Source organism: Orbicella faveolata, unplaced genomic scaffold (assembly GCF_042242905.1).
Source record: "Orbicella faveolata isolate gen_17 unplaced genomic scaffold, um_ofav_v1 contig_14, whole genome shotgun sequence".
Taxonomy (NCBI): Eukaryota; Metazoa; Cnidaria; class Anthozoa; order Scleractinia; family Merulinidae; genus Orbicella; species Orbicella faveolata.
In genome coordinates, this window is record NW_028301541.1 from 19,047,684 (window position 1) to 19,071,331 (window position 23,648).

At 39.2% G+C, this 23,648-nt stretch overlaps 2 protein-coding genes and 4 non-coding genes across 7 annotated transcripts in view; 1 reads left to right on the top strand and 5 right to left on the bottom strand.

The window, feature by feature from the left end:
- Positions 1–14,287, bottom strand: part of LOC110064540 (uncharacterized) — a 39,946-nt gene extending 25,659 nt beyond the window's left edge. The window contains exons 1-9 of the mRNA XM_089286866.1: positions 14,073–14,287; positions 13,818–13,972; positions 12,650–12,756; positions 11,731–12,000; positions 10,205–10,453; positions 9,209–9,430; positions 6,666–6,836; positions 5,645–5,855; positions 4,097–4,154 (exon numbers count right to left, since the gene is read on the bottom strand). Of these exons, the coding sequence (XP_089142992.1) occupies positions 4,097–4,154; positions 5,645–5,855; positions 6,666–6,836; positions 9,209–9,430; positions 10,205–10,453; positions 11,731–12,000; positions 12,650–12,710 (1,242 nt within the window). The 5' untranslated portion in view covers positions 12,711–12,756; positions 13,818–13,972; positions 14,073–14,287. The remainder of the gene's footprint in view (positions 1–4,096; positions 4,155–5,644; positions 5,856–6,665; positions 6,837–9,208; positions 9,431–10,204; positions 10,454–11,730; positions 12,001–12,649; positions 12,757–13,817; positions 13,973–14,072) is intronic.
- On the bottom strand, positions 101–173 carry Trnar-ucg (transfer RNA arginine (anticodon UCG)). The gene has a single exon. It is a non-coding gene; the product is annotated as a tRNA-Arg (tRNA).
- Positions 1,363–1,435, bottom strand: Trnar-ucg (transfer RNA arginine (anticodon UCG)). The gene has a single exon. It is a non-coding gene; the product is annotated as a tRNA-Arg (tRNA).
- Positions 2,131–2,203, bottom strand: Trnar-ucg (transfer RNA arginine (anticodon UCG)). The gene has a single exon. It is a non-coding gene; the product is annotated as a tRNA-Arg (tRNA).
- Trnar-ucg (transfer RNA arginine (anticodon UCG)) lies at positions 3,346–3,418 on the bottom strand. Its single transcript has one exon. It is a non-coding gene; the product is annotated as a tRNA-Arg (tRNA).
- Positions 14,288–20,207: 5,920 nt separating the features above from the next.
- LOC149114402 (uncharacterized) lies at positions 20,208–21,747 on the top strand. 2 transcript variants are annotated; one of them, XM_089286867.1, is made up of 4 exons: positions 20,208–20,363; positions 20,457–20,610; positions 20,778–20,864; positions 21,534–21,747. In XM_089286867.1, the coding sequence occupies exons 2-4, from the start codon at positions 20,487–20,489 to the stop codon at positions 21,578–21,580; spliced, it is 258 nt and encodes an 85-aa protein (XP_089142993.1). In that variant the 5' UTR covers positions 20,208–20,363; positions 20,457–20,486; the 3' UTR covers positions 21,581–21,747. The 2 variants fall into 2 exon arrangements, with proteins under 2 accessions (XP_089142993.1, XP_089142994.1); XM_089286868.1 differs by having other exon boundaries at positions 20,265–20,363; positions 20,462–20,610.
- Positions 21,748–23,648: the final 1,901 nt, after the last annotated feature.

Consider the following 23,648-nt stretch of genomic DNA (forward strand, 5'->3'; position numbering starts at 1 on the left):
AGGACAATCTCAACAGGTTAAATTACAGGAATTTCCGCCAAAAATTCGTGAAAATATCTCCATGCAGGTCAGTTAGTTTGTTTAATAACGAAAAAGAAAGCGACCACGAAGGGACTCGAACCCTCAATCTTCCGATCCGAAGTCGGACGCCTTATCCATTAGGCCACGCGGCCAGTCACACGAAGGCAAAAATCTTTAATGCTTTGCATCTTGGATAAATTAAATAACTTTTTTTGCAAATATTGCCTCTTTCAACGGTGAACCACTATTACATGCAATACGTATACCTCTCGGTATTGCTGCGCACGTCTGTACCAAACAGGCGGCTTTTGAGATCAACCTTATAGCGATGCCTTGTATACGAACAGAACCTTTTGATTCGTTTATGTCTAATTGAACTCGATAGCTGTCTTTCAAAAATCATTTGCATATTAGTTATGACACCAAAAGACAAAAGGTGATATAAGGTGTGGGTCGCACTTGGAAAAAGTTTTCATCTTTGCCGGTTAAAAAAAGACAAAAATTTGAAACCGCAACCGGAAAGGAAAACATTTAGACAGAAACGGAGGGTCGCACTAGTGGGAGATAGTTGTCAGTACCAAATTTCAAATTTATTTGCTTGGCGATGTCATCCAAAGCTTTGCGGGCTTGACTGCTGTTGATGCGATCGAAATTCTCGGTCCACAGGTTGATTGGCCTTTTTTCTTCGTTATCTGACCATCTTTCATAAGATCGTTTTCCAGTATCAACGGGTTCATGATCAGGAGACGATTGGGAAGACGAAGACGACGACGCTTGTGAAGCGCTTGCTTGCATGGACCTGTCCGGTAGAGTGTTTTCCTGCGCAATGCTCGCATGTGAGGTGCTCGGTTGCGTTCCCCTTCTAGTCATATAATGGTAGACGGGAACATACTGCGGGCATTCCATGCTATCGCCGTAAAAACCTTGAAAACCTTGAAATTGTGCGGGATTACAATAATAGCCTCGTCCGTTCATGATGAAAGACCGCGAACTAGAACTGAACTTCCCGCGCGTATCGTTTTTCATGTTACGCTGGCAAGCGTTGACAGTTACCGCTGTGATTCCCATTGTTTGGCTCGACTTTTCGAAAATCTGCCTGCCCCACCCAAGCACTACGGCGTCTTTGATTTTTTGCCGATTCGCAAAGTTTTTGCTAAAGCGAAAAACCTGCGGTCGCACTAGGCAAAGGCGCGCGATGACAGATTTCCACCGCAAAGTGAACAAATTCTGGCAAAGATTTCCCAAGAGCGACCCATACCTTATAAGAATTTTCGCCAAAAAATTCGTAAAAATATATGACTGCCGGTCCGCCATTTACTTTGTTTATGGCGAAAAAGAAAGCGACCACGAAGGGACTCGAACCCTCGATCTTCCGATCCGAAGTCGGACGCCTTATCCATTAGGCCACGCGGCCAGTCACGTGAACGCAAAGATCTTTAATGCCTTGCATCTTGCCACCTATGCTCTTCAGCCTTGGGGCATTGCTTTGTAAACCAAAAGAAACTTTTGATTCGTTTGTGTTTAATTTAGCTACATAAAGCTGTCTTTGAAACTTAATTTACATTATATTTATGACACCAACTGAGACAAACTGAAATAATATAACGATTATTGTCTTCCTTCCAATAAAATTGCGCCCCGGCCCTTCCAAAAAGAAGGCAGAATTTCGACGGAAAAGCTTATCCAAACCTCCTGCCAATATTTTATGTTCGTTAAGAAATGCAAACGTTACCTCGATAGCAAGATAGACATCACTTGAAGCCTGATCTTTTTTTAAAATAAAGTTCTCCGAGCCAGCGTTTACTACCGGGCAGTTAGTGTATTTGAGATCACAGGTTTAGTTTCATAATGCATTTTTCCAATGTCAAAAACATGCGGTGATAGAGCGTTTTCGCTCACGTGGTTAGCACACAAACAAATTTACTGAAACAAGAGAACGTTTATATAAGAAGAGAGATCAACTCCCACAGCTAGAATTGGTTCGGTACACCAACATGGCCTCCGTTTGAAGGATAATCTCAACAGGTTAAATTACAGGAATTTCCGCCAAAAATTCGTGAAAATATCTGACTGCAGGGCATTTAGTTTGTTTAATGACGAAAAAGAAAGCGACCACGAAGGGACTCGAACCCTCAATCTTCCGATCCGAAGTCGGACGCCTTATCCATTAGGCCACGCGGCCAGTTACATGAAGGAAAAGATCTTTAATGCTTTGCATTCGGGGAAAAATTAAAGCAATTGTATTGTAAATATTCATGTTTGCTGACAGACATTGAACAACGTAACACAACAAGCTTTTTTGGTAAGGGAAAAAAATAGTGATAAGGTAACATTTCATTTTAAAGACACCGTTTTCGACGTTTCCGCAGCTATCATTCATTTCAAGAGCACGTGAACAGATTTTTCGACAAAGGTTGTCGCACAAACTCGTAAAAGCGAACAGGTTCTAAACAATTCCGAAAGGAATTATGGGCAGTGATGCAGCAGTATATCTTTACTTACCTGAGGTCGGGGGGAGGGGGGGGGGGGGCACTGCCATATATGGGCTATATAGGTATGTGCCGCTGTGAAGGGTATGGTTTTCAAGCAGTTTACTCTAGGATAGGGTACATAAATCACAGTGTTTGGGTCTGGAATAGAGCATAATTTTTCACAAAACCGACTAGTTGGTTGAAGATTTTATCTAGACTAAGGAAACCAGGAATTGCCACTCACAAATATAAAAAAGTCAAATCGGCAAGTTTACTTTACGCAAATCAGCCTCAACAGTGTCGATAGATGGGATTATTTGGGGAGTTTAGTCTAGTATAGGGTAGCAAAATTTAGCTGAACTAGCTCTGGTATAGGCTTAGGGTTCCAGGGTCCCAGTGTCCCAGCGGCACATCCTCACCCAGAAATTCCAAAAGCAACCCCCCCCCCCCCCCCTGGGCCTGAGGTTTACATGCGTTACAACAACAAGGTAGGAGAACGTTCATTATCCTTCTATCAACAGTGAACCAATATAGTTATGTTCATTAAGAAAAGCGAGCCTCGATAGCAAGATAGACATCACTCAGTCTGACCTTTTCCTTAAGATTCTGAAAACCAGTGTTTACGCTCGTGAGTCTAGCCGTAAATTTGTCGAGATCAGGGCAATTTTATAGAATCAGCAACGTCAGGAAATTGGTCAAGTAAAAAACCAAAATGAGTTTTGAAAGTATTTGGCTCTTCTAAACTGACATAGGATACTCTCAGGAGGTTACACTAAGAAGTTCCTCCAAAAGTCTCTGAAAATGTTTTCCTGCTGAGCATTTAGTTTGTTTAATGACGAAAAAAAAAAAAAAACGACCACGAAGGGACTCTAACCCTCAATCTTCCGATTCGAAGTCGGACGCCTTATCCATTAGGCCACGCGGCCATTCACATGAAAGCAGTTTGATTAATCAACTTAAATCTTTGCATTCGGAGGGAAATGCAAAACAACTGTACTGTAAATACTTACGTTTGCTGACAGACATTGAAACAATGTGCCACGACAAGCTTTTTTGTAAGTGAGAAAAAATAGTGATAAAGTAACATTTCAGTTTAAAGACACCCAATTCTCGACATTTCTGTTGTGATTACATTTGACGCAAGCAGCTTACTGAGCAGAAAAACTAAAGGCCATTGTTAGGAATATATAGTGATCTAAAGTATGCTGCTCTGCTTGGCTAATAAAACAATACTCATTTAATGACTGGCCTTAAGGGAAACAGTGAGTTTTGTTTCCCCGAAACCCTCAATGTTCCCCAAGGAGAAGTGTTTTGTTATACCTCCCAACTCAAAAATGGAAAAAAAAAAAAAAAACTGCGAAGAAATCGTTTGCTTGACGCAGGCTGGCTCACAAATTGCCGCGGTTTCGATGAGCACGATCTGCACGAGCATGAGTCGAAAGTTCAAGTTGTTTTTTCCCTGGGGAGTTAGTGAGTTTTGTTCGACTTAGCAGGTTTTGACCAACGACGCGTGACACGCTCTCGTCCAATCGGAAAACGCATTTGAGTTGGAAGCTGTAACAACAATATAACAACTATATAACAACAATGTTTGTATCACTTACTGTCATTTTTAAATTGGCCAGAATATCCTCTGTGTACCGCGAGCCTTTCATGTTCACTCTGGACATACAAAAGTAAAACGTTAAGCTCAACATTAAATATTTCAAAAACTGTACTTAGTAACTTCAATTTGATCGATACTTCGTTCCTCTGTAAACTCGCTGTCACTTTTTAGAGCGCAGCCATTTGAATATAAAATCGTAGTCTCTACTTATAAATCTCAAATGTTTCTTGTGTACTTCCAAAATTCTTACTCGATAGAAACTTATTTTGTTAGGTGTTTCATCAGGCTATGCAAACAACAAGCAGCTCTGGTGTATTTCTTTCGTAAAATAAAGCCAAGAATACGAAGGTGTGTCACAAAAAAATACTGTACAACGGCTTGCCTGTCATTGTGCGCCATTGTGTAACATCAAATCGAAATTTTACGGTTATGGAGGAAATGTACCTAAACGTGTTAGTAGCAGGACTTCATATTAAGTCTCTCAGTGTGATCTGAATTCAGTGCATGTGGAATAATGCTAACACAACAAAACAGCAACTTGAAGGAAGAATTTAGTGGAAATGGCATTGGAATAGATCTGCTCCACCAATTCATCAAACCAAGAGTGGATGAAGGGTAACAAAGGCAATCCCTCATGTAACATTTATTCCTAAGGTAATCCCTCTTAAGTTATTTTTAGCCTTATTCCGGCCTTAGAAATCCCAGCTGGGTCTAGAAATAGCCAATCCTGTGAAGAAGAATTTGCTCACATGGACAGCCCAAGCTGATTTATACTCATTTTCAACCTCTCAGAAAACGGAAAGTGCGTGTTTATAACACTAGCACTGATAAGATATTTATAAATAACTTGAGAGGGATGACTCTTTTATGGAGCATTAATTAAGAGGGAAGGTCACCTATAGCAAGTGAACATTCAGTTTTTCCACTCACCGAAATTTCAGCCTCTAAAGTGCCTGCTATCTTGAAGAAATTTGTCTCGAAAGAAGCCCAAAATTCGACTTCGGAGGCCACGATTTCTAAACTGTACTTGGCAGCCAAACTGTGTTTATGTGACGTCATTCCGTCCGACTCGAAATTGGCGGGAGGAGAAAATCCGGCAACTGACTTTGCATCCTTCACAAGGTAAGCAAGGGTATTTTTCCAAGGGATTATCCACTTTACTATCATCACTACTATCATTTTCGGAGTTTGGAGTATGTTTGGCTCAAAATAACACAGCTCAAGAGCAGCCACAACCCAGAGTGGTAGTTAAAAGGCTTGTCGGAAGCCATATTTGGACAAAATCTTTTGGACGGAATGACGTCACGTAAATGCCACCTTGGCTGTTGAATATTGTTCAAATAATTTTGAGCTTCTTTGGAGACAAATTTCATAAGGAAAACCTGCACTTTAGAGGCCGAATCTTCGGTGAGTGGCTAAACTTAGTGCGAGATTTTTATTAGCGATGACAAAAAATATACGTTTCTTTCGAGTAGCCTTCTTCTTTAACTATTTAACCCTTCATCCACTCTTGATCAAACCCAATTAATGTAACATTCTCTCAAACCTTAATCGCGCATTTCTTTTTCTGTACTTATTGATAAGTACATCAGTGTTCTCTTTCCAGTCAGGTCTTTGTAGGACTTCTCCAAGATAGAAATCATCCAGTTCAATGTCAACTGTTGGTTTAGGACCTTTGAAATAGATGAACATGTACTGGAACCCAGACCTCGCCACTGGCATTTCAAACGCCGTGTGCCAACGAACCCAGCCAAAGTCTGGAGAAATCAATTTTCAAATGTTACACATGACTCGATACAAAAAGAATGAAAGGAAAAATGAGTAGGATCTGGGAGGGGATGCTAGAATATCAGATATCAGCTAAATTTTCAGCGACTTCTCTGATATTAATTTAAATTTCAGTCCACTTTCCAGCTATCAAAAAAGTTTGCAGCTCTTGGTTAGAAACGCGTTATTTTCATCTGCCAGGGAAACCCCAGAATTTAATGAAGACAGGAAACACCACTAATATTGTTTCTGTTACTCGTTTTGTTGTATCGGTATCTCAAGAACGTAACCTATTTCTTGATCTTTCTTGGCTGAACCGTCTATTGTTATTTACAATTGCGCCGATGAAATCAAAATTCAAGAATAACAATATGATTAAACCTTGAGAGAACGTTAAAGCTGAGGTTACCACCATTTATACTATACCATAGAAAATACAGCCAATCAGAATACAGAAAAGCCGTTGTATATTCTATGGTGTTACACCCAATATTCCCATCATGCGCCGCGCGTATGTTGTATGTTGGTCACTCTATTTTCTATGGCATGGTATGCCATGGAATATCACCTAAAGGCTTGTATGTATACCAAGTGACTCGAGGAATGTTCCATTGTATATTGAAAGCGTTGCATAAATGGTAAGTATCTTCAGTTATTAACGACCCGAGCTGGTAATATGAACGCTCTTTGGACAATGCTCACTTTAACTTTTACCATAAATAATAATATCTTATTTTTGACAATTTAGTAGAAGATCTGAACCAAAGCTGCCATATTTTCTATTCAAATCTTCCACCTACCTTGAGAATATTTTGTCCTGCGAGCAAGTCTTTTCTTTTTCTGTGCCTTTTCTCCTCTTTTCTTGAATCGTATCCAAAGTTCAAGACTGTGAACATCTCCAGTCCTTTTGCGATCGATAAGCTTCGTCCATCCCATAAAATTGTACACGCGACCTGACAGAACTCGGCTCCCTGTGTCAAAAACAAATTGATTGCTCATCGGTTATGTGATGAAGAATCTTGGAATTGCTTGGATTTATTCGGTATCGGTGATGCAATTTTCGAAGTCAATGTTCTTCACTACCTACAATTTTTTGACCCCAGCTCAGATTAGACAAGGGAAGAAAAAGGTCAAGGGAGTCAATTACTCACAACCTTGCATACGGCGGCCGCGCCAGCTGTACGAGCGGCAGTCAAAACTGAGCTGTCCTACTGAAACGACACGATAATAGCCTTTTTCTTTGCAGCCAACAAAAATAAAGACAATGCTAAAGTTGCTTTGGCCTCTTCTAATAGTTAACTTGAGAATTCCGGGTTTAATTTGACGAGGAACAGCACATTTTGTTCAAAATAAGACAACTATTATCCTACCTGGCGACACTTAACGAACGACGAGTGAGTTGCCGGTGACCCATTTTTGGCGCGAAATTAGAAGCTTCGAGGCACAAAACGTTTCATATTTTTCACTTCTTACATTCTGATATGGTTTTGGAAATTGTAAATTCCCTTTTCGTGAATATTTAATGCCATCTCCATTGAGTTGCCCGATTTCAAAGTCTTTTCTGTTAACTTACATTGAATTCAGGACAGTAAAGTTTTTCCCGCATGCTGAATCCTGATTGGTCAATTTAAATTTCAGGCGCGCCAGCCGTATGCAAGGATAGGCCTTATTGCCAAGGTAATCCGTCTCAAATATTTTTAGACTAGTAGTAATCAGAAATTATGAGAGTGCGTTCGACGCTCTCACTTTAATATATAATATTATATCGTAAATAAATGATTTCACTAGCTGACTTTTAACCTTTGTCTATTGCTAAAAGCAACATTTTTCAGCAGCAACCGAGGTTTTACAGTCAGATATACATAGTGTCAAAGTCCACGCTAGTGAAGAGGTCACGATTTGTTAATACGTTGCGTGACGCTGCCAGTTTAGTCTCTCAAGTTTCATAGAATATTTAAATTACGTACATTATTCTAAGCTAGCATTTGCAGTCGCGTGCTCGTTTCGCGACTTATTCGAGTATTTCCCCTGATGAATAAAGTAGTCTTATGGATCTTGCCTTCCGAGTACTTTTCCACCGATTCCAAACAATGAAATTTCGACCGGATAAAGACTGGAACTAATCAACAAATGCAATCAAAATGTAGCTGTTCCCACGGCTATCATCCCAAAGCCAAGTTGTGTTAACAAACACGGACAATTCCCTCAGATTGCGATAAATGCTGCCGTCGAAGTGTTTAAATTCGCCAAAATCTAACGCTGAGAGCACATAATAGCGAGGCGTACGGCGACTGAATGGAAAGAAGTCAAAAAAAGATCCATCGGAAAGACGAGCTCACATGGCCTGCTCACATACTCACATGTTCGCCACATGTCTTATCACATGTCTTAGCATTAAACGGTACCAGTTTACCGGCCGTGACATGCCCCTGCAAAAATCAAGCGGGGTGGCCATTTTGGTGTCCTTACAGGAATGTGTTTTTTTTCAGCCTAGAACCGTGCACAGGGAGACCAACTCTGAAAAGCCACAAGTCAAAATTAGGTTTGCGTTCCACTTCGTCGAACGCAATTATTCCCGGTTTCAGACATCTCAGCATGGTCTAGAATTAGCCAACCCTTAGATATAGACTTTGCTCAGGTAGCAGCCCATGCCACTTTACGCGTATTTCGTCCTCCACGAAAACATTTCGCATCAAGCGTGGTAACATTATCCACGAAAGACCTGGGTACCATGTCTAAAAATAGCCTGAAAGGGATCACCTTGAGTATAATTCCTTTATGGCAAAGTAACTCTCTTACTCTTTATTCTCTCTTGGACTAGATCAATCCAAACTATCGTTTGAAGATACTGGAGGTCCCTAGTTCAAATCCTCCACCTTACCGCTATCTGAATTTGTTCTCGCTAGTCCCGAGTTCAACTTCCCGACTGCGTTGTGTAAATAGCCAACTTGTCAGCCTCCCACAAGTTGGGATGCTTAATAGTTTATGTTCTTGCTGAAATATATATATAAATATATATTTTTATTTACAGTATCCCCAATTAGCACAACAGTGCTAAATACATTTAATACTTAAATAAAACTTTTGGTACTGCAAAAATATTGTATTCACCTCCTCTTACGTTGTCTGATCGACCTTTGCAGTATTTCTTATACTTAAATAAAGTTTTTTATTATTTTTTAAATTCATTTTTAATGGATAGCCCAAGGCATTATCATTTTTACATTAGAAATATTTATACATTTGTTTCCCGTGCTGTAATATTCCTTACTTATAGAATGATTCTAGTCAAAAAAGGAGCTTCTTGATAGAATTAATCACGGTTCCCCGCACGGGACTTTACCTATGTACTGCCCGGGACCTGCCCATTCAGAGAGACGCGCCAAGCAAATACCACTATGCTGTCCCTCCTTTGCTTGATGACGGGTATACCGAGCGATAACCCCTCCCCGCGGATCATCAGTCTCCCCTTGGCAGCTCCATCCTTTCACTGGATCATTCACGAGTGGCTGTTCAAAGCCAGGATTGGTTAAAATGTTGATGCCACTCGTCGGAGGTCTGTAAACTGAAAATGACAAATGTTCGTCATAAACGAGGCAATTTTTTAAACTAATCGCGCCTTTATTACAGTTCAACCCCTATTAAAAGGCCACCCTCTGGGAAATGGATAGTGCCCGCTCACAAGGCGATGGCATCTAATAGAGGTAAAAATCATAGAAAAGCACTCATCGGGACTTTGATTACTGGCCGCCTAATAGGGGTCTCCGTTTAACAGGTGCCCGCTTAACAGGGGTTGGACTGTAAATATTTCAGCACGCTTTGGCGGTTTATTACAGTAGGTGGGTTTGGTCGAGCCATGGCTTTTATCTTGACGGGACGCATTTCGAGGTAAAATATCAATGGCTAAACCAACGAGGTATTAACCTTGCCAAAAATCCGGCGATATTAGGTTAGTGACTTGCTATCGCAAGATACAGTGGCAGTGGCTTCGGCTTGTGATTGGCTAATTGCAAGTTTGGGTTACGGTAGAAGTTACATATTTTACAATTATACTTGAAATCCCACGTTATAACGCCAGAAAATTTTCTTATTCAACTTAATATCATCGGATATTCCCCAGGTCAGTGGTAAGGTCACGTGACATGCTTAGGCCAGTCACATGCGAGAAAAACTGATCGGTAGATTTGAAACAAACCTGATATGTTTGTGATATTACTTCAAATTCTTAACTTAGAACTAGGATTGTCAGAAATGCAAACAGGGGGGGGGGGGGGGGGAGATAATTCAATTATGTTTCCATCTCATTGTATACTTACACGAGAAGAAGACAATTTCTTACCTCCGTAGTCCAGTTCGTCAATTTCCTTGAAGAGAGGTTGTAACATAAGCGGGCTCACGCGGCCAGTTTTCACCAAAGGGTGTCTCGCAGCATTTCTCGGCATTGCCCCATTTTGAACAAGTGCATTGTTCAATGCAGCCATGATGTTATTAGTTACACGATCTCCGTATGAAGAGCTGTATAAATCGTTAATGAAATTTCTCTTCTCTTGCTCTTCTGTCTGAGACAGAAGATTGTCACCAGATGCACCTTAAAGAAGAAAATGACGTTTTCATTATTGCTGTAATTTTAAATATTTGCATCGCAAGTGTGAAAGGAAATCTAATCTCGATATCGAACGATAACTAGCATAGGGTTAACCCGAGTGTATACTTGGCAATGGTCTTGGACTGTATCGGTCTAAATCAATCATTACGAAACAAGCTTGAGAATATGCAAGAGGTCAGAAAATATTTGACATACTCCTGGGCGGATGATGGAGAGAAGCCTGGTTTAGAATAATGTGCCTTGCCCAACACACTAAGCTGGCATGGTCACCAAGCCCAGCAAATTGGCTTAGGGCAAAGTTTGAAAAGAGATGCGGGATTTTAAGCTGAGGACCCCAAGTTTATCAGTAACTTAAGTTACTGTCACGGGTCACCCTCATTAAATAAAGTCTTTCATAATATCTTTTCAATGTGGATATTCAGCTTGAGGTGGCTCCATAGGTTAATCATTTATGGCGTTGCGCGCGCAAGTGCTATGTTTTGAATGCTGTTTTTGCATTCGCTTTCACACCTAGTCCTCTCAAACTTATTACATGTAATAAGCAATGATTAAATAGTGTTTTGCTATCATCTCGGTTAAAATTTTGGGATCTAGTCTTAAATTATAAATGCCCAAACAACTGTGTTTTTTACTGTTTTTATGGCTTTATTTGTGATTTTCATGAATTCCCTTCGGTGAAATCTTCCAAAATTTTTTCATCACATCGCTTCCAGCGGGATACGAATTTTAAATACGAGGAAAGTAGGGTTGTAAAGGTAGTTTTTTTAATATTTTCAAATTTATGTCTTTTGCCGCTGCAAAAAATCTGGTCTCATGGATTTCCCTGAAAAACGAGCTCCGACTAAAGTAAAATATTTACTACCAATCTGCCAAATTTTACGGAATTTCACCGAAGGAAACGCGAGAAATTTCACTGTCAGTTTTGCTTTTCGTGCTCATGTTGACGTAATAAAATATCGAAAAACACTGACGTTTTCCTTCTCAGCGCTCGCGGGATCGTAAAACTATAGGGAGCCACCTTAAATGCAGCTGTTGACAGAGTCTTTTTATTTTGATGTGATATCAACGGAAATTTTTGAGGGGCTATTCATGATTGAGTGTTGAAAGTAATCAGGCAATTACTTTTGTTTTGGGTTTGGTTTTACCACGGTTTGAGATTTGTTGGGTAGTCTAATTGATAAGGAACTGGTTTGGGTTTGGTTTTACAACACTCAGTTGAAAACCACTTTATGAAGCCGTTTACTCTGAAATGTTCATACCGTCCAAGCCATACACGTCCATTACGTTTGGGCTTCGGGTGCCATTATAACACGCGGTCGAAGGTCCATGTCGCATGTAGATCAGCGCTGCATGAACGCTACCAACACACACCGAGTTATTCCTTATTCCAAACACAGGGATACCACTCAAAAGGGCAGCATTTGCGCATCGACGCAATAGTGAAGCCTCGTGATCTTTTGGATGCAACAATGGTATCTCCGGGAGAAAACTGTTACCATGGTTTTGCCAACAACCTAGGTAATCATAAACTGCAAGAACGAAAATGAAACTGTTAGAACACGTTCTTAATTTCGCGTACAGAAACCTTTTCGGTCGATTTGTTAAACCCTCGAGTTTTCGAACCTCTCAGAACTCGAAGTCGTTTTCTTCCCCTCAGTCAAACACCATAATTCTACCCCCGATTTATCGATTTCACTACCAGGTTTTAAACCAATTTTCTTTTCCCTAAGCCCTGGCCAAACGAATTCGCAAGTAGACGCAAGTTGAAAACATGGGTCTACTTGCGACTCCGTTTGGAAAGGCTTTGTGTGTTCTTGCGTTGACTTGTGATGACTTGCGCTCACTTTGGTCGGGATCAATTTGCATGCAAGTCGACGTAAGTTTTTCACTGCTTGGTCACCCAACCCAAGTCAACGCAAGTTGAGTGACATCCATTCGTTTTTATAGCAAACTATCAGCTAATGAAATATAGGATATGTCTGCCTTATGTCTGATTATTTGGTTTTTTTTTTTGCAACTTGCGTAAACTTGCGAGGAAACTTGCGAGTCCGTTTGGCCACCCAACGCAAGTCTCTGGGACTCAAAAGTCCAGATCTATTTAGTTTCAAACGTTCCTACCTTAAATTTCTGAATGTGCGAGTTAGCCCTTTCGCAGATTACTGTCAGAAACGTATGTACCTTTCTGGGCTTGCAAAAATATGCAGAACTCCACCAGCACAAATATGAAAATAAGTTTCATCGAAATTTCATAATCTATCGACTACTGCAATTCCTTCTTCAAAGATCTGAAATAACAAAACAATGCGATTACGATGTAAATGCTGTATATAAAACATTATTTGCGATATCTTAGAAATTGCTGTCGGAATACGAGCTGCAAACGAGTGTTTCACCTTTTTTTCCAGTTTTCCCAAACTTTGCCAATAATGCTTCTACTTAAGAATTAGGTTACGAGCTCGAGATTTCTATCACGTGATAGTTGATGAGGTCGAAGACTACTCACTATATACAACAATATAGTGAGTAGCGTAACCAATCAGAGAACGGTAATCGTGATACAACGCTAGCAGACTTAAAGTTTTAGTATAAATCTACTAGGTAGGTGTTCTATCACAAATTAAATATCGTTTTCTTATTGGCTACGCTACTCACTATCTATCCTGTTGTAGATAGTGAGTGGTCTAGACTCTTATTACCGTATTTTCTCTCAGTCTGAATGTAAACATCATTATCGCAGCATCGGCTACTGTATCACGTTACAATATACGTGAGATATTAGGAGCTCTCCCATTGGTCGATAGGTGTGTTTAGATAAGAGTATGTAAACACGGTTGTGCCGTTTTAGATTGCACGCATTTTTGTGAAATATTTTATAATAGCAATAGAGTAGTTTTTTCCGTGTTTAACTATAGCCTCAGACAAGCACTTGGGAGGCTGGGAAAATTCTCGAGGTTATGAAACCCCAGACGCAAACTGTCTCGAATTCTCGATCCGAACCTACCTCGTGTTTAGATGAGGCTATGTGAACACGGAAAAAGTGCTCTAATGCTTAAACCGTATTGTAAACATTTCCTAACGACTGCTCGCACTGATTGAGATCGAGATAAAACCAACCTCTTAAAATAAGCTTCTCTTAAGCACTTTATAGTAAATAGCGTGTCACACTGATGTATTCTACCAGTGAGGCAACTAAGCGAAGGAATTATAAACAACATCGATCTTGAGTGTAGTATCTATTCAGGGCAATGCCTTTGTTAAAGAGAAGATAGGAAAGGAAAGTATATAACCATTTGTACATATTCATGGTGAAAGATGAAATAAGTATAAAATATGGCTTACCGCATACCTCGGTGATCAGTGATCAGTCCGCAAAAATACGTTGTGAAAATTCACCAGATCATCACTCTAGGACCTGCTCTAGTGCCCTTACACCAGCTAACTCGTATTAATGGTAGTCATCAAGAATTTCATTCTTCCTCGTCCGAAAGGATCCTAGCGAAACTTTAATTTACAAAACATCAAAGCCGTATGAGATTGGAGAGCGAGATAAAGTTATTCAAATGAAAAAAAAAAAATCATCGATTTACAGTGAAATACTTACAAGGTTTGTTTAAAATATCACAAGTGTCGACTGCCATGCGTGGATTTTGGATATTCAATCATCTTTGAAACTTTGGAATATTATGATTGGCGCGAGCTTGGTACAGGGTCTCTCCTTAGCAATGTTAATCTCTTGACAGGAATATTCGACAAAAAAGAGACTCAATGGAGATTTGAAATTTGCATTTACGGTGACATCAACTGGTGGTTGACTTGTGACAGAGACTCAAAACATCATAGAGACAACCCGCAAAATCTTAAGGTGGTTGTTAGTTGTTCATTCAACCACATTATAAAACGTTAACCAAAATATAATCATGGAATATATATATAATAGAAAGTACTTAAAAGCTGTCGACCCTATAATCGTAAATTTAAGCGTGCACTTTTGCTACGGAGAAAGTTATCGCAATTTTGAAAACCTTCGTAATGTAGAAGTTAGAGTCCATTAATGTTCCTTTGTTTTCTCGCCCGTAAGTGTTCTTAGTAAGTCACGTGATGCGACCAAACCCGCGCCTGACTTCGCTTTGGTAAAACAGTTTACTTCTCTGAATAGACTATATTTGTAGACAAGTATTACTGCAGACTTTTAGCCAAATGAAGGTTATAGTCTATTTATCTCAAAAACTATTTTAGAAGCACCTAGGGGCACGAAAATTAGTTCGAAATATGGGATGGTTCGGAAAATCGAGAAAAATTTTGACGGGAGAGCAGACAAAGACATTGGTTGCAAAATTAAAGTAGAAGGTTCGAAAACTTCGGATCACTGTATAAGGCAACAACAACCAGTGATATCCTTCGCAGACCTCTTTACCACCCTCGTGACAACAGTTGAAATTACCCGGGGTGGGAGGGTTAGTGGAACAAACTTAATAGTAGAGTATAGAACAAACACGTCACTCGAAATCAAGCTGAGCGAACACGAAACTGCAATAACATGATACCAAAGAGTGCAAGTAACGGGACTTATTTGTTTTCTTCAGCTACACCTCGGCTTGGTACCGCGAGGGGGGTCTCCCAGAGCAGGAGTGCTCAACAGAAATTTCGAAAAGATCCCTAAGAGAAAGCAAGGTCTTGTTATCTGGGCGTGGCTTCAAATTTTTTTCACCCCTAATTTGTACCAATTCTAAAACAACACCTGAACTGACACTGACTTTATTTCAGCTCAATGCCCTCAAAGGTACCGCAAAAGCTCTCGCTGTGGACCTTTGAGGCTGAATACCCTAAGAGATACCAAACCCACTATTTTAACCCCTAAAAGGTTCGATGAACACCCCCGTCCTTCTAATAAGGGAGTTACCCCCCCCCCCCCGACCCCCGAGGTTTGGTACTGCATTCGCGGCGAAGATTCAGCACGATGGCTATCATTATCTGAAAGACCGATATTAAAAATTGCTTTATTTATTAAGGTTTTTCTAGTTTATTAATAAGCAGTTATTTGAGTCCTAAACTCCGACGAAGTTTCAAGTCGTTCGTTAAAAATGCATATATCTTATTAGATGTTTTGGTGTGTAGCATCGTATATTTTTACGAGTTGTGCTGTAATTTGACGAGCCCGTAGGGCAAGTCAAAATGCAAACAACGAGTAAAAATATACAGCGATACTACACAACAAAACATCTAATAAGAGACTTATTATCCAACTGCTGTTAGTCAGTAAATTTATCAGGGAAAGAGGGAGAGTGTGACAATTTTTCTTGTGCGCGCCGAACTGTCCGGCAAACAGGTTTTCTACTGTACAAATAACTGTACAATATCGCTGTATATTTTTACTCGTTTCGCGCGATATGTGGATGGATAATATATATAACATATATTTGAAGGAGAAAAAAATGGCTTATTGTAGAAAAAAAGTAGATATTTAACCAAAATTAAAAATTTTCCGTTTTGTATTTCTGCCGAGGTAGTGTTTTGGGCAGATGATGAACAAAAGTCGACCATCGATTTAATCTATATACAACTTGGCACATGCACTAAAACTGTCCGCCGAGGTCATGACATATTTTATTTCTCATGCGATCACTCGCTGCCGTCCTGGTCATTCTTGCCACCACCTGACAGAAAAAGGAAACAATAAAAAATATATAATCATTAAGTACACTAGAATTCAGTTATTTCAGTTGGTCACAATTAGAAAGCTGATTAGTCGGTTGTTGCTACATGTATAAAATCAAGCTTGGCGAAACTATACTATGGATCTTATAAAAGGTTGTTTTTCACTATGTTCTTTACCAATAAGATTGTGACTTTGACGTCCACTATGTTTCACTGGCTCAGTCTGTCTTCTCACTCCAGGCAAATTGAGCGCTATTTCGTTTTCAATGAACCTCACTTTCCCCGTTTCTGCTGTTCTGAATTTTTCGGTAATAAGTAGATTCACACCACCCTTTAAAATATGAAAAGAGTACAAGAGGCGCTTTCTGTCGGTATATCTTTTGCTTTGATTACACGAAAATAATATGTTTTTCAGAGTGCGTAGTAATTTTAAGCCGCGGCGAGGGATCTGGGCTTAATACCAGTGACCAGACGAGAGAGCGGCGGCTGAAATCGAGCCTAACAATTGTAGAAGAACCTCGCCCCAATATCTAATTTATAATTTTGCGCACAGATAAGTTCAAGTAAAAGTCCACTATCAAAGCAAGTAATTCTTGGGAAATTATCCTCTGTCCTCTAATAACATGATCTTCTTATTACTACTCAAGATGATAAAAAGTAGCTTTCTTTCTGAAATAATTCAATACAGCTTAATGTTGGAAATTTTCTAAAACAGTGCCTTTGTAAACAGGTTTTAAGAAAATTATTAACAATTCAATAACAATAACATTTATTATTTGTATTGCGCCTTTTCTATAAAATATTCAATATTCAGTCATGACCAATTCCTGAATAATTAGTAATGTTAACAGTTAAATGTTTTCTTCACTTCGTTTATGTTTCGCACAAGGGAAGTTAAGGTGGCCGAACACAGTTTTCAAGAGCCTCTGCCTAATTCACCATTACTTTAAAGCTATTTATGCTTTGGCGCCCGTTTTTTGCAAGAGTCAAGGTTAACCACAGAAGGGTTTATTCTCACATTTTGGCTAAGGTGAGTGCTTTTGCCATGGCAACGGGGCTGGTTAAAAACAAGGCTTAAAAAATGGTTTTCATTTATTTAAAAAAAATTCAGTCGTTAGATTTTTTTCATCATTTGCCCACTATGAATTGACATTAAATCCCTTCTGTCAACACTGTTCTAATAAAATTTTGACATAGGCGACTTTCGTAATTCGCCGTAAATCGTTTTCACTGCATGTTCTGTATTATTAAAAATTCCCTATGTCAAAATTCAGATTTTTTGCGATAGATCATTCGCGTGGTTTCTGAATTATTTTTTTGTCAAATTTCTTGAAATTCTATCGACTGGATCGTTAGAAATCGGCAAGTTTCTGCAAAAGCAATCGGTCTCAATTTTTCGAGCAACTGCGCATGCGCTGCATTTAACTGGGTTCTTTCGGTAACAAAGAAAAAGCTGAGAATTGCTGGGTTCTTTGCGTCGTTACCTTTTCTAACATAGCTTTGTAATATAAGACTAAAGGCATCAATACACTGCGTTCAATAATGGAGAAAAATAGCGCATATAGTGTGGGTGGTGAGTAAATAAAATGATCGCTCTATTGAAGGCATGTTTGTTTTTCAATCCTTGTGCGCGCGCTGAATTGCATCAGCAAAAGCACGCACGAAAACTGTGTTCGGCCACCTTAAGCTGGTCTGTACTTTTCAGAGTTTGAACTCACAATATTTTAAATAACATCAATTTTAACAATTTATCGTGAGTAGCCCTACGTGAGCTGTGACTAAACTTTCTCCATTATCAATAAAAAAGGTCCTGGGGATAGGAATCTCGTAACACAAAGCTTTGGCAGTAAAAACAAGCTAATAAGCATTTTTAACATGCTTATCTTCCAAAGGTAATTATGCAAAGGTTAGTGCCCGCTTCATTTCATAGCAACCGTCGTTATTTTCTGTTATCCCACTATTTCTAAATACGTTTTGTTTGAAGGTTTTGGGTCAGGGAGAGTAAACTGGAATAAAAGGAAGCAATCAAGTTTCTTATCAGAAACGAAGCAAAACGCAAAGAAGACTAGTTTGTCCTCGCCTTTGAAACCAAGCTTGCTCTCCGTTTAGTAGAAGCGGTTTTAAATGCGTACTTAATATTTAACTGTTAGCTTGAACCAATGGATATTAAACGTTGTGCCTCTTAAAACGGCGTAAGTAAGAAGCGATTTTTACCAGTCGCATATTCTCCGCTAATCGGCACATGCGTCTCAGTTCTTCGCATGGGACAACAGGTGATTTAAATGTGTTTTACATCTAACTACTCAAATCTCCTGAGCGATTATCCAGGGTTTGGGTAAACCTGGACTTACACATCAAAGCGAACAATTTCAATATGAACATTTCTTTACTGCTAGAACAAACATCTAGCTTGATATAAATCTGTTGCGATTTACACTAAGCGCCACTGATCGATGGGGGTTTATTTTGATTCCGAGAACAACTAGAACAGCTTTCAGCGATCATCATGTTTAGTTTTATAATTCTGAAAACGTCACAGGAAATTAAAGCCGTAGATGTTACTGTAGATGCTCTATGTTACGTTAGACTGCAAAACAGTCGTTTTTGGACGTTTTCGGAAGGCGCGAAGCGCCGTAAGAGCGATCCCCGCGTGTGAAGCACGCGAACCTCACACGCTCGTAGGGCGTGTAAGCAAAGAAAATTTTTTAGCGTCTCTCCCCATTCTCCCTCGCCATTTTTACATCCGCTTCAGACCTTTCGTTCGAATATTGATCGTCGCCAGCATTCGCAAAAAATACGACTGTTTTGCAATCTAATGTTACGTAGATGCTCTATGCTCGTTCGCTTTCGCTCAACGCAGTTATCAGTAAGGAAACAAATCCAAGATAGTGATTTTATTTTCTCGAAAACCAGCCATTTAAAAATACGTTGCTTTTAATATGGTAATTGCTTTGACTAACAAAGCTTTGGTCGTCGGCTCGTAAAAACTAAACAGACAATGTTCAAAAATTTTTGTCAAATGAGGCCCCGTTCACACTAAGCCGGAGAAATTTGAAAGCGCAGCCTTATTTCTACAGTAAAACCCCGTAAGGGCCTATTGTCCACAACTAATCCGTTACGAAAACGGAGCTTTTTCGAATACGCTTTTCAAACCGGAGAAATTTCAAAACACACTTCTCACTTCTCTCTTCCCTCCTTCCAATCTTAATTTTAAGAGAAATTTTAGCATTGAACCGTAGCGAAGAGGCCGATTTTTACAATTTGTTTTATTCCTGGCCATGATTTGAAATATGATAGACTGAAATGAAAACATCATACCAATTCCTTCCCCCGCTAACCGATCGTTTATTTTTTTTCTGAGCAGGTATTTTCGTCCTCAACTTAAGCCCTTGATTTCCTCCCAAAGCTTTAGCTGTCTGCTGCATATGCATCTGGAGTAATAAACATTCTTTCGGTTGGAATTGAAGAAAACTCGATATGCATCGACATGGACATGTCCGCGAAGGCCAACTTTACTGCTATCATTGAAATCAGCGTTCAATGGAGAATAGCTTGTCTTTTTTTATATTACCGACGGTCTTAAAAGTAAATTTAATACGCGCGTCTCATAGCAGTCAGCTTTCGACCTGCTTTTTATTTTCTTTCCTACGATTTAAAGTTGTTTCCAACCTAAAATAATTAAAATGTAGATGTCGAAACCTGTTCAAAACTAATTTAAACATTTCGAGAACCCTCTCAGGATAAAATAATCAATATTGTTAAGACAATTACGCACGGCGATCCAATTAGCGTTCACTGTCTTAAAATTATTAATAAAGACGATTTTCACCATGCGAAATCTTTGTTACAATTGGCAGTTTTCAGAAGAAGGATATTCTGTCAAATAAAAATATATAAGAAAACAATTGAAATATTGACGTGGGAATTTAGTAAGGTCTTTTCTGTTAAGAGATGTAACTTAAAATATGCACGAGACCCGAGGGAGACAGGAAGATATTAGCGCGCCTGACAGTAAATTGTTTGGTAGTCAATGAAACCATTCAGGAATGCTGTTAGTGCGCACTGTCATTCATTATGCAAAAGGCGCTGGCCTCACGGAAACGCCTGAATTACACGTGAACTATCTACAAGGAATAAATAAGAGCGCCGGCCTGCAGTCTTCGTCAGTTTTGATCTAGATGAAATAATATCACTGCGATACTTCGCTCGGATCCGTCGTCGCAAGCTCCAAGGAAAGGTAGGACATCAAAAACCAAATGTTCTCCGGTACGGTTTTGATTCCCAGGGATCAAATCATAAAAATTTTCTCAATTTGTTTTTCTTACCTAAGTCCAGTTCTGCTGTTGTAATAAAGAAAGCTATGGGGGCGAAGTTTTGTTTGGTCCTTATGTTGGTTATTTTGGGGACCCTTGCCGTACAAGGAGGAATCCCAAAAAACAAGAGGAAGAACCCCTTGGAAGTGTACGCCAGGCGACCTGACTCGCGTGAGTGTTCCTTCATAATCTATTGATGATGACGACTGTTAGTATTTATCATTTCTTTCTTTAACTGATTAGTTGGACATGGCAATTCAACGAAATACAATTCTTAGTCTGTGTGTGGGATCGACACCTTGATGGCTTACAAACGAACAATCTTTTCTTGTTTACAGCCCGTAAGGATGTTGGCGAGAGATCTATGTCGCCGTGTCACATTCCAATGTTTCCATGCGGCGCTGGGTGTTGCTACCGTGGATTAGGTCTGAGTTTAGTAAATATATCTAGTTAGCACTGACGTTGATGTAATTATAAATCGTCAGTAAAATTTTCGCTCTCTTTTTTTATACTCTTTTTTTTTTCGGTTGGAATGGTGTGCATCGGCGACCCAAAACGTTTGCTAAATACTTTACAAAGCTCTCCGCACCCCCACCCTCGAGTGTAATAAAATATATTGCAAAACCAAAAAGTGGCACGAGACAACCTTTAATTAACTACGTTGCCATTTTTGTTGTAACATTAAAAAACGTATTAAATGTATATGGACCCAAGAATCAATTTATATGATTCACAAGAAACTGTTAAATTTTGGTGATCTACACCGCTCACTGATCAACGTACCGTCACTAGGATACAATGATCCCCACTTGGAAGCATCCTCATGAAAAAAATAAAAATACATAATGCTTTTAAGATGATCGGTTACCTTTCGCCCAGTTGGCGTAGAAAACGTATTCAACAAGTCACGAAAAAGTGAAAATAGGGCTGAATTTCTAATAGCCTCGTGCTCATGTTGCCACGCAAATTGTTTGTTATGCGCATTAGGACGCCAGTGAATTAATTCCAACATAACGTGGATCCTTGGTTAGGTAGAGTTACATCACGTTGGTGTATAACCCTGGATAATTACAAGTTCTCTTTTCTTTTTCCAGCAAATGATGGCGGTAATGATGTCTCCTCGATGGAATCACAGCCTTAACTTAGTAACAAAACGATTAGCTGGTAAAATAAGGGCTTTTGAAGCTATTCAATACACGCGAGTAAAGAGTAAAGGTGGCTAATTAAATGGGTAAATGTGGGCAATTAACAAAAGAAACTTGTTGAAACAAGAGGACAAATAAAAGCTGGATAATTGAAAAAAAAAAATTTTGACTGCATCGTTTATTAAAACAGCAAGTAGGAAAGAAAAATAAATCAAAGAGACCCAATGGAAATTTTGGGATGCAACGTCATTGACTCTTGCTACGTGTCTTGTTCTCTTGCTACGTGTTCGGGTGATTTCAAAGCTCGCGTGACAACTTTAGTCACGGGGCCAAATTAAGTCACGTGTTCGAAACATTAACCTGGATAAAATGCCTGCTTGTGTCTATTTCTGCTGAAATTAAAGTGTTTCCGACTTGTCTGCTATTTTTTCAGTTTTTCATCGTCTCGCCTTTTCATTTTTGCTGAAAGTATATTGCTTTACCACGACTTTCCTTGATCCTCAGTTAAATTCCATGACTTTCCAGGCCTGGAAATTGAATAATAAATTCCATGACCTGCCGGGTTTTCCATGACCTGTATGAACCCTGCAAATGCATCATCATGCTATGATATGAGCCCTTGTTACTTTACTGATGTTGATAGAGATTTGAATGTCTTCTGTATCTGCTATACTCTTATTTTTTACAGGAGTGGGCTATCAGCCCTCAGCCAAACACCCAACCTGGAGGGCCAGGTGATCACAATTTGTCTGGTCCATATCCTTCATCCTAGCAGAATTGCAAGACTCCAGCTGACATAGCCCATAGGGTCAGGGATACAAAAACCATGCCTCCGCCATGAGGTGGTAACCCTTTAGGATAGTTGGAAGTGGGGGGGGGGGGGGGGGGGGGAGTAAAAAATTATTGGTGGCAGGGTCTGCAATGGTATGGATTTTATCAACAACAACAACAACAATTTATTGGTATTCCCATATAGATGGTGTTACCTAAATACAGAATCACTAAATAAAAATTCAAAAAACGAAACAAATTACAACAACAACCAGAAAGAAAAAATAAACATAGTTAGTTACAAGATTCTTCATTTTAAGTTCTAGGGTTACGAAGTTCTCTTATTTGTAGTGCTTCATATGTAAAGTAATCTAGTTTTTTACAAATAAAAATGTCAGCATTGTTAAATAGAAATATTGTTTTCTCTGTGTTATTAGAGGAATCAAATTTTGGATATTTCTTGATGATGTCATTCGTGACTTGTTGTCTAATATTATTTGTATCGGTCACAATGAAATAAGAAATGCATTTCATTCTCAATTTGGTTTGAACAGCAGTATTGACAAATTCTAAGGGTTTTGGGTAATTTAGGAGTACAGTGTCGCCCAGATTCGATTCTAAGATTATGATTACCAGATCGGAGTTTTGCCAAAGCTTGTCTATGTTTGAGGTTCTTTACTTGTTCTAGGTACTCAGATTTGCTTACATCTCTTTTGAAACTTGAGTAGAAATTCAACTTTCTGTTAGACCGAATTATCTCCATTTGGTGTCTTTTCATATCATTTGAGATGTGACATTTTAGTTTTTGTAAATTATGTTTGATGATTTGTTCATTGTAATTGTGTGTGTTTGTATTATGCGGATGGTTTTGGTCATCTAAATAATTTTTGATGATTTCATTGACTGTTAACATGAAAGAGGACTTTGCTACATTTGCCAGTTGATTGGAAATATTGAGGCATTGTTTGGCAAAGCTATCTTCTGGGAGAGAGACAAGATGTAGCCAAAATTTAATAATTCTTGGAGGAATATTAAATTTTAATGACAACCGTCCTGTTTCGTTTCGAGCAACAATATTTGGTGCTCTTCTGTTGAGGCCCGGCCGAGGTAATGTTTGTAAAACTGTGTATGAAGTCTTTCCACAGGGTCCTTTTCCCATTTTTTGAGGTTTATGCTATCATATGCTCCCCAGATTTCGGATCCGTATAAAAGTATGGGTTGAAATAGAGTATCAAATAGTTTATTACACATATTGATAGGAAGTTTATTGAAATCAAGATAACGTTTGGATGC